Consider the following 11,375-nt stretch of genomic DNA (forward strand, 5'->3'; position numbering starts at 1 on the left):
GATCGCTGCATTCATTACATATGCTTACAATAGTATGATCAAGGTTATGATGGCATGTCACTCCAGAAATTATCTTTGTTATCGTTTACTCGCTCGGGACGAGCGAGAACTAAGCTTGGAGATGCTGATACGTCTCCGACGTATCGATAATTTCTTATGTTCCATGCCATATTATTGATGATATCTACATGTTTTATACACATTATATGTCGTATTTATGCATTTTCCGGCACTAACCTATTAACGAGATGCCGAAGAGCCGATTCGTTGTTTTCTGCTGTTTTTGGTTTCAGAAATCCTACAAAGGAAATATTCTCGGAATTGGACGAAATCAACGCCCGGGGTCCTATTTTTGCACGAAGCTTCCAGAAGACCGAGGGGGAAAGGAAGTGGGGCCACGAGGCGCCGCCACAACAGGGCGGCGCGACCCAGGTCTTGGCCGCGCGGCCCTGGTGTGTGGGGCCCTTGTGTGGCCCCCCGCGTTGCCCTTCCGCATACTTAAAGCCTTCGTCGCGAAACCCCCAGTACCGAGAGCCACGATACGAAAAACCTTACTGAGACGCCGCCGCCGCCAATCCCATCTCGGGGGATTATGGAGATCGCCTCCGGCACCCTGCCGGAGAGGGGAATCATCTCCCGGAGGACTCTTCACCGCCATGGTCGCCTCCGGAGTGATGAGTGAGTAGTTCACCCCTGGACTATGGGTCCATAGCAGTAGCTAGATGGTTGTCTTCTCCTCATGTGCTTCATTGTCGGATCTTGTGAGCTGCCTAACATGATCAAGATCATCTATCCGTAATTCTATATGTTGTGTTTGTCGGGATCCGATGGATAGAGAATACTATGTTATGTTGATTATCAATCTATTACCTATGTGTTGTTTATGATCTTGCATGCTCTCCATTATTAGTAGAGGCTCGGCCAAGTTTTTACTCTTAACTCCAAGAGGGAGTATTTATGCTCGATAGTGGGTTCATGCCTCCATTAAATCGGGACGAGTGACGGAAAGTTCTAAGGTTGTGGATGTGCTTGTTGCCACTAGGGATAAAACATTGATGCTATGTCCGAGGATGTAGTTATTGATTACATTACGCATCATACTTAATGCAATTGTCCGTTGTTTGCAACTTAATACTGGAAGGGGTTCGGATGATAACCTCGAAGGTGGACTTTTTAGGCATAGATGCATGCTTGGATAGCGGTCTATGTACTTTGTCGTAATGCCCAATTAAATCTCACAATACTTATCATATCATGTATGTGCATGGTCATGCCCTCTCTATTTGTCAATTGCCCGACTGTAATTTGTTCACCCAACATGCTTTTATCTTATGGGAGAGACACCTCTAGTGAACTGTGGACCCCGGTCCATTCTTTTAATACTGAAATACAAATCTGCTGCAATACTTGTTCTACTATTTTCTCTGCAAACAATCATCTTCCACACAATACGGTTAATCCTTTGTTACAGCAAGCCGGTGAGATTGACAACCTCACTGTTTCGTTGGGGCAAAGTACTTTGGTTGTGTTGTGCGGGTTCCACGTTGGCGCCGGAATCTCCGGTGTTGCGCCGCACTACATCCCGCCGCCATCAACCTTCAACGTGCTTCTTGGCTCCTCCTGGTTCGATAAACCTTGGTTTCTTTCTGAGGGAAAACTTGCCGCTGTACGCATCACACCTTCCTCTTGGGGTTCCCAACGGACGCGTGCTGTACGCGTATCAGATGCCAAGGGCTTGGTGCTTCGTTTTGGTTCTTTCGGCCTTGGCATCAAACCTTCCCCTAGTTATTCGGAACTTTATTCGTATGTGTGCATGCTACTCTATTTGTGGATCTCCCGATCCCCGGTTTGTATTAAGACTTAATCGTTCGTAGCTTAATGGTCTTCACTATTTATTCTTTGATTGGCTACATCAATTCTATGGAGGCTTTCATTATTATGAGTTTGGGTTTTCTCAAGGCAAAGGTATGAAAAGTTTCACCCAAACTCCCCTATATGCACTTATACTTGCCTCCATAGTGTGCTTGTGCTATATGATCTTGTCATATGTTCTTCTTAGCACTTATGCTTTGTTTGTAGAATCTAGGGGGAGTTTCTCTCTAGGATGTGTGCATTTCTATACAAATGCATATTCTAAATATGCACACATCTAGGGGGAGCTTCGTCTACTCTTGCAAACCAAATACCTTATCATAATATCCTATGAATTATTGCAAATTCGTGTGTTGTCATCAAACACCAAAAGGGGGAGATTGTAAGAGCAAGATCTATAACCCTTGTTTTGTGTGTTTGATAACAACACTCGAACAATTCTTACCGTGCACAAAGATTGTCTTTGATGGATTTGTAGGTGTACGGTGGCCTCGCTGAACACACTATGATCGGAAGATTGAAGCGTAGATCTTAGGTTTTCTGGTTTTGTGTGTGTGTCGTGAGGTAACATGGTAGGAGAGGAAAAGAGGAAAAAGCTGTTTTAGCCATAGCGGTACTACCGGTACCAGGAGCGGTAGTACCGCTACCCCTATCGGTACCGCCCGATGTACCGCTCTGAGGATTGCACACGACTTTGTCCCACAGTACAAGTGGCGGTACCTTTGCGGTACCATGAGCGGTAGTACCGCTTACTAGCGGTAGTACCGCCCACGGTACCGCTCAAGTACCGTAACTCGTTACGGCAGTACCGCTGTGGTACCGCTCCGGTACCGCTTCGAGTCCAGTAAGGTTTGGACCCTATTGCGGTACCTCGAGCGGTACCACGAGCGGTAGTACCGCTATGTGTCCACGTGGACAAGTTCTGTGGGATTCGAACTCAGAGCGGTAGTACCACTTTCCGGAAAGCATTAGTACCGCTTAGGCAAAAACAACACATAACGGTTGGATTTGGAGGGACCTATAAAAAGGCCCCTTCTTCCCCAACACGATTTCAGCTCTTCTCTCTCTCTCTCTCCTCCATTGTTGCTGAGCTCAAACTGAGGGGATCTCCCTCCCTACCCAATCAATCTTGCTCATACTTTGAGGAGTGGTGGAGGAGACCCCGAGCTATCGTTCTACCGAGAGAAATTTCACCAATTCGTGGTAGTCCTTAGTGGATCTTGGTGGTAGGGTTCCTATTGTGGGACATTGAAGAAAGTGCATCCATGGAGGCTAGCTTGTCATGACTTGTTTCTCTCCCGTTGGTTTGTGTTTTGAGGTTGGCGTTTCTTGCTGTGTTCGTCGCGCCATCGGCGGGAGCGTGGAGTGGTGTTTGGAGCTTGGTTCTGTTTTTTTTTCTCGGGTGTGGTGTGGGCTTGACTCCATCGGGATAGTGGGCATGACCTTCCCTTGTTTGTGTTGTACGGTTTTCGTCTGGTTTTCCGCTAATAAGTTGGACATCTTCTTTTTAATTAATGGATAAAGCAAAACTTTTGTCTTCGTTTAAAAAAAATTAATATCACCTCGATTTGTTTCAGCTATGCTATTGTATTTTCATGATGCATGAAGACTTTAAAATAGTTGGATTTAATAAATAAGTACTTTAAACCTATTTTTTGTGTGTTTGTAATGAGCCTGCGGTAAAAAAATGGTTATTTCCGAAAGAGTAAAATTCACCATTAGTACTCAAACTTGTCGACCAAAATCACTTTGGTCATCCTACAAAGTGAATACAAATTTACGGTCACTGAATACGACCTAGGGGCTCAGAGACGGTCACTGGTGGCAAGTATGGCGTCCGCGCGTCGTATTAGCATACGTGGGCGAGCTGGAGAACCCACTGTCAAATTTTGTTTTAACAAATTAACCCACTAGTGGAGCCACCGGTCAAACTGTCAAAGCACTAACTATTAAAAATAAAATAGGAAGTTGTCTCCCTCCCCACCCTATCCCATCATAAAATCACCGCCGCCATGTTGGCTTCGCCGGGGCGCGCCCGCCTGCACAAGGCGGCCACCACAGGGCTCCGTCGCCTCCTGGCGTGCCACACTTGGAACAGGTAGTCCCGATGTCTAGGGATTCGCGGTAGCGGCACGGCGAACTGCCTCTAAACAGCGGCGAACTCTCTTCGTTGAGATCACACGGCGTGTACGGGTAGGCTGCTGAGCAGGTCACGACGGAACCAAGTGCGGCTCGAGGATGCGTGGAAGTGGGAGGGGAAGCGCCGCGCCGGCCTCCTCGCCGATGCCGCGAACGGCAAGGAGTATGGCTGGTTGGTCGATGTAGCCCTCGACCTCATCACCGGTGTGCACCACGCCCTCTCCGGCCACAACAACGAAAAGAGCACGGCCTCTTCGCCATCTAGTCCGTGCCGCCAAACGCCGGGAGGTGGCGGGCTGTACAAGGCGGCGGGGACGCGGCGGCACGGGCTGGAGCCGTTCGTCGGCCAGCACCTCGCCGCCAGACCCTCCTTCTCCACCGTCTTCACACGCAGGAGTGGCTATAGCCGTCGCCGCCACGGCCGACGAGCTGCAGGAGGATCGGCGTGGACGAGCTCATCGAGCAGCTGAGAAGGGGCGTGCCGAAGCCCGTGCCCGACACGCGTTTGAGTCGCCGGCCGCTCGCCGCAGCCCGTGCCCGACGCGCGTCTGAGTCGTCGGCTCGCCGCAGCCCGCAGCCGCGCCAGCGCGTACCGCGTGCGCGTCCACGCCCAGGCACTGCAGCGGCTCTGCCACGAGGCCTCTGGACGAGTCCATGCCTCGCCGGCGCCAGAGAGGATGCTCCAGAGCCGCTTCTGCCGAAGGCGGTCGCTCCTGCCGCCCGCCTCGTCTTCTTCAGAGGGGTTGAGGTCGCGGATGGTCGGGGAGGACGGCGGAGCATTGCACGACTCCGGAGGCCGTAGACCTCCGGCCAACCTCCGTGCAGGCGGTGCAGCTCTTGTTCTGTGCCGCCGCCCCATGAGGGTTACGCCGCTGGAGGAGTAGGGGCAGCGCCCTGAGAGGGAAAGGCGAGACAGCGAGGCTGGGTGAAGAGCAGGAGCTAGGCCCGGTGAGGCTCCCGCAGGAGTTCGTCGACGACGAGCACCTATGCGCGCTGACGATGTCCGTCTAATGCACCAGGACGGGGAATCCTTATCCCTTCGCTTGTTTTCAGTTTGACCCCTGATTTCTATTATTATCGGAAACATAGTGAGACTGAGCAGTGCCACCTCAGCAAATGCTACGTTTGGACGCCACCAGTGACCGTATTTGAACACCAAAATTGTATTCAGTGACCGGAAATTTATGTTCTCTGTGTACGATGACCAAAGTGATTTTGGTCGACAAGTTCAAGTACTAACGATGGATTTTACTCTTTCCGAAATGAGGAGAACAAGGCACGCAAGGAGATCAATGAAAGGAACGCATTGGGCAACACGGATCCGCCGCAGTCAACGGACGCGTCTCCATCCAGAACCTCCGAATCCACGAGTCCAAGTCCACCACACCTTAATCGCCCAAGACAAGATGGAAGGATCCTGGCCGTCCGTCCAACGCTAAGCCCCCCTTCCCGGAAGCTAAAACCCACCCTAACTAAATCAGGCTGCGCACAAATCCGCCGCGCACGCTCCCCATCTCTTCTCTCCCGCAAAACCCTAGCTTTCTTGAGGCCTCTTCGTCGGCGATGGCGGCGGCAGCGGCGGCAGCGGCGGAGGAGGTCGGGGAAGTGGCGCCGGGGGAGAGCCGCAAGCTCTTCGTCGGCGGCATCCCCTCCTCGGCGCAGGACGTGGAGCTGCGGGGCCACTTCGCTCGCTTCGGCGCCGTGCGCTCCATGGTCTTGATGCGGGACAAGGAGACCGGCCACAGCCGCGGCTTCGGCTTCGTCGAGTTCGACGACGAGGAAGCGGCTGACAAGGCGCTCGGCGACGGGGAGAACCCCAAGCACTTCATCTGCGGACGACTGGTCAGTTCTCCCCCTTTTGCCCTCAGATGAGATTAGTGCCAAGTGTAGTTTGTGGTAGACTCCCTAGTATATAGTATTTACCAACTTGGGACTTGTACTGCCTACTGTCATGGCTGGGAAAATTAGCTGTATTACTTGCCAGTGTCGCTAGCTCAACTGCCCTGTAAATTTGACATCTTTATTTGCAATACTACTTACTTGAATTGGTCTGGAGAGATTTTTTATATGCCTCTAGCATACTGATACCCATTGGTGACTGATGAGTTTTGTGGTCTCTTTCTACAGGTGGACGTTAAGAGGGCTAGGATTAGACCTCCGCGGAACATGGGCGACCAACCTTTGCATCAGCAGGAACAGGGTCCATACCAGGGCCACCGCAACAACCAGCCCGCTGGGAACGCTACTGAGGCCAGCGGCGACAATGTCAGCTACGCATCAAAGAAGATCTTCATTGGTGGCCTGAGGGACAACATCACGGAGGAGGAGTTCCGGGCGTACTTTGAGGCGTTTGGCACTGTAACAGATGTCGTAGTGATCTACGACAGCATGACCAGCAGGTCCAGGGGCTTTGGTTTTGTCACCTTTGACTCAGAGGAAGCTGTGAGGAAGGTCATGGGGCAAAGCTTCCATGACTTGAAAGGAACAAGGGTGGAAGCAAAGATCGCCATCCCCAAGGATGCTCAGTACCCCCGTAATGGCCGGGGTCGTGGCTCAAGAACCTTTGGCGGAAGGGGTCCTGCTGGCTATGATGGCTCCACCTACCAACCGTACAACAACCGGCCTGGCTTCTACAATGGCTATATGCCGCAGCCTGTTCCCCCGCATCCCTACTATCATGGCCTCTATCTTGGCATGCCGGGCAATCCCTATGCAAATGCGTACCCAAACCAAGGAGTCATGCCCAATGTTCCAAGCATGGTTGCGAGGCGTCCAGTATATACCCCGTACCCCCCAATGTTCCCTGGTTATGGTTTTGCATACAGAGGTGCTTATGCAGCTGCTGCCCCTTCTGGTCCGTATGGCGTTAATGGTGCCACTGATTTCATCAATGATCAAGACTCTACAAATCTACATCAACTTGACAGCGCTGCTACCGTTGCTGCAAAGTTTGAGTACATGAAGCTAGGTTCACAATGACATTCTGGTGAGTTCATTGTAGTAAGGATTCTCCTTTTACTTTTCACTTCTCTGCACATTACAAATATCCTTGCCATGTGGAACTACACCAGTTGTTGCCTTCTTATTTATAACTATTATCTGAGATCACTTAATCTCTCTAGGCTTTTCTGCTTGTTCATCCTTTTTCTGAAGGAATTTTAGAACACAAAATAAGACAAATATGTACCAAGTTGTTCAATTGTAGTGATTTTCCAATGAACAGTTATCATTCATTGCTTAATTTGAAGAATATATTAGCTAATTTAACTGTTTGAATGTTTGAAAAATCTGCATTGACCACCTAAGATGTTACAAGTTGTTGCGTGAAAAGTTTATGTCTAAGTTACTCGATGTGATTTCTTAGTTGTTTATCTCTTCTTGGCTACTTATTTGTTGTAAATAGGAAACATGCATCAATACTAAAAACACTTAGGCACTACTATTTAGGTACATTGCATTTCATGCTCTTTCTTCAAGTAATAATTAAATCATCATTGATATGCAAAATGGAGTAAGCATTTCAGATGTATGATTTTGAGAAATTGTTTTCAATGAAGGCATATGATTAAATCAATCCTTTTTCAATCATTTACTTATTACTCTGTTCATTGGATTTGTTAAATGAGAGACGGAAAGATGTGGGTAGATTCAATTGAATCCTTGAAATAGGAGTTGTGTGCACTTTATATTGTATCTTAATTTGGTTAACTTTCTTAAAAAATAAATCTTCTCGTATGCTATGCATGGGATGAGGTTTTTAGAGTAATCGGTTTCACAGTCTATCATATTTTAGTGAAAGGAATGGTCTTCTGTTTGTTTCGTTCTGTGGCATATACTCATGAATGTCATTTACTACCATTTGGGAGTTTAATTAGATTATTGCATTGACATTTTATTTTAGTACGAAGACATCTCTAGTTGGACGCCAGGTTTGAGCACTATTGAACTAAACTGTGATCACATTCGACTGGACCTGTCAATGGTTGACTGAACAAATAAACTGGCAATTTTGTACTTCGTTCATATGTCAAATGTCAATTGTCAACTGATTTTTACTTTGTAAAATGCCAACCGACTATGTGCCTGTAGGCAATTGATTTATCTGTATAGTACTTGGTTTTGTTCCATTAACATTGGGCCTGCATTTCATATCTTCCAAGCTACATTTTTCCCCTGAGATTGCAGGTTTTTGCTAGAGTTGCATGTATTTGCATTCTGAGTGATGCATGGTTGTATGCTTAACTTGATTGGTAACAAATGAGATGTGGGAATAGGTTTTTCTGCATCTATGCCAAATAGATCTTTATTTCTTGTGTGCTTAAAAGTTAGGGAATATGTAGTGTAGCGTTGTTGAGAGAACCTTAAAACTACAAAAAAGTTGTGATTGTGCGATACTAAATCTTTGTGCTTGTTAGGCCTTCCACATCGTATGCAAATGCCAGTCCCCAAAACGTTTTGAGGCACTGACCACCGATGCCCTCCACAGCCCAGGCGGTGCCTTAACAAAAATTCTGGGAACTGGAGGAACTAGGTGCTCCGATGCCCCAGCTCATCAACCGCTCATCAACCATTAAAATATTGGTGTCATTGACTGTCAACTGCAACGGTCGCAGTGCTCCTCTTAACTTTTACTCGCGCTGCGGCTCCTGGGCCTCCTCCGCTCACATCACACACACACACACCGCTTCAGCTTGTAGGGGCACCATCAGCTCGTGCTGCAGGTCCTTTAAGTTGGACGGCGGGCTGCCACCATGAGCAGAGCTTGATTTGCGCCTGCGCTAGGAGGAGGCACTTGGCTGGTCAGCGGGGGAGCCGCGGTCAGCCGTTGATGGGATGTGACGGCCCTGCCACTCACATCGCACACACCTCTGTAGCTTGAGCCACCACATCCTCCACCAGCTCATCCTCTTCCCGCCCTTCCGCTCTCTCTTTGCTCCACGGCGCAGTCCCTATCCGAGCCACACACCTACGCTTTGGATGGTAGGATAGATGCGAGGACGAGACTGATTTGATTCGAAGAGAAGGGTATTTTTTTGGTTCTGCGATGAGGAACGGGAGAACTGGCGCAACGGGAAGGTGGAGGTTGGCCCGGTCAGTTTTTTCTATCCTAATGTAGTTCCAGTTTTTTTTTAATGGGACCAAGGCGCTGTGAGACCGGAGCCTGAATTATTTTTCAGGGCATCGCTGATGGGGTGGCGAACTTTTCAGGTTATGGGCACGGATCGATCAAGTTATGGAAGGCCTTAGTAGACGAAAAAGTTAGCATGTGAATTTGTGTTAGTTTACAATTTTTTCAAGGCCCAGTTTCCAGTTCTTTGTGTCACAAGTATGGACTGTCTAAAATATGCTGTTACAGTTAGCTATTGATGTAGTTTTAATTACTTGAAAGTTTGCGGCTTCCAAGCTTACCATGTGCAGAGACCTAGAGGCACAAAGTTCATATTTTTTTCTTTACTAGCGACATGCCTGTGCGGTGCAAGGGAATAAAGTTATTTTTTCTCGCGTCAAAGTAACATTCAATCGGATAGCACTGCCCGTAAACATTTGCACTTCAGCCATTAACTCCTGATTTTTAGATCAGCCATTAACTCGTGATTTATCCCCACCTATCTCCCTAATTTCCAGCAAGACCATGCGTGTTAATTGCTTGTCTAATCAATGAGCCAAAGAACGATTTCTATTTGCAAAGGGATTAGCAAGGAGGTTTTAGAGTAATTGCCGGAGGGAATTTAGGATCTTGTTTGGCTCCAGAGCAAATTTAGTAGCCCGTTTATCTGCTTTGTGTAAATCCCGCAAGAAGAAAATTAGAAGACATGTAAGGTTCCCTGTTCCGCTCCCCTTCCGTGATTCTGTCGGTCGTCCTCCCCTTGGTGTAATCCCGCAAGAAGAAAATTAAAACATAGGTAAGGTTCCCCGTTCCGCTTTTCTAATCCCGCACAAAGGGGATTACACAAAGGGGAGGACGATCGACGAAAGGAGTGGAACAGGGAACCTTACCTATCTTCTAATTTTCTTCCTGTGGGATTACATGAAGGGGAGGATGACCGACGAAATGGGAGCGGAACGGGAACCTTACCTATCTTTTAAATAGGAGAGATACAGGAGAGATGACGGTGAATGCGCTTGTGAAATGGCATGTACAACTACTCTTGGTTTCCTCAGTGGACTTGCATTGTGAAATGACGCTTCCCTTGAAGATGAACATACAATGTGAATCTTGGAGTTACTATTTTATACTAATAGTACAATGTGAATCTTGGAGTATTACTTTGTACTGGGTTAACTCTCATATCAATTCGCAGTAGTCTTTTGTTTATTTTTTCTGTACTAATTTTCCTGTCTTGAATGGGTTACATCCCATAGTTACAAATTTTTAGAAGATCCTATTGAAGCTTTAAACATTATGAAAATCCATAATGTTTATCATGTTGTAACAATGTTCATAATCACTGTACTGTAACAATATTCTCTCGAATAATTTCCTCCCTTGCTTACAGTACATCTGTCCATAAAAGGATCCTTTTATGGACGGAGGGAGTACCTCAATTTTGTTGAACCTTAATTATATTTGGAAGTTCATGATGTGGATGCCATTATGATTTTTTTTTCTTGACCAGGACTATTACTTCTACATTGATGACACCTGATGGCAACATTTGTTTGGGAACCTGCAACTGTGAAGACATGAGCTGAGATTCTTTGGTTGACAAGTATATCATTGGAATTGTTCAACTTACCCCCATTCCTTGTTTCAACTGCCTGTACACTGAAAACATTAAGTTTCAACCGGCTGTTGAGCTCACCTCTCTTGTACCAGTGCTTAAATTCTTTGTCGGTTTAATGTATCAGAATCATACTTTGATCCTAATTGCTCATGCAACCTAGGTTGTTTATATGCTGGTTTATTTCGATCAGCTGTTGCCAATGGTTGGTGAGAGTTTCTGCAGTGCCTTGATTGTTATTTGCTGGCCAGCAAACTGCATGCTGTCTATTTGCCATGCCCATATCCGGCAGATACATTGATGTTCCGGATGTGCAAAAGAGAGGGGTTCTTGTCAAGTTCACTTGCTCTGTTTGATGTGCACTTGCTCTGTTTGATGTGCATTATGCGAGAGGGAGATGACTAGAGGAGAGTGACAAGATGCTTGCTACTAGATGCAGTTGTAGTACCAGCTACTGCTAGTAGTTGTAGGTTTCTAGTAGGCACATGAAGGCCCACAGAAGAAGGCTAGGAAAACAAAAGACCCATCCAGGGAAGGAAGGAGTGACCCCTTGTCATTCTCTGTCCCTCTAGGCCTTGTCCTGATGCTTGTAAGAAGCCCTCCTCTCTTCATCACATGTTGCTATCATACATGCCTCATGGT

At 47.4% G+C, this 11,375-nt stretch overlaps 1 protein-coding gene across 1 annotated transcript; it reads left to right on the forward strand.

The window, feature by feature from the left end:
• Nucleotides 1-5,559: 5,559 nt before the first annotated feature.
• Nucleotides 5,560-10,936, forward strand: LOC124674832 (RNA-binding protein 1-like). The gene is made up of 3 exons (XM_047210888.1): nucleotides 5,560-5,853; nucleotides 6,139-6,997; nucleotides 10,629-10,936. Exons 1-2 carry the CDS (start codon nucleotides 5,575-5,577, stop codon nucleotides 6,988-6,990), a joined length of 1,131 nt encoding a protein of 376 aa, XP_047066844.1. The 5' UTR covers nucleotides 5,560-5,574; the 3' UTR covers nucleotides 6,991-6,997; nucleotides 10,629-10,936.
• The last annotated feature ends 439 nt before the right edge of the window (nucleotides 10,937-11,375 follow it).

The sequence above is a fragment of the Lolium rigidum genome, chromosome 7 (assembly GCF_022539505.1).
Source record: "Lolium rigidum isolate FL_2022 chromosome 7, APGP_CSIRO_Lrig_0.1, whole genome shotgun sequence".
NCBI lineage: Eukaryota > Viridiplantae > Streptophyta > Magnoliopsida > Poales > Poaceae > Lolium > Lolium rigidum.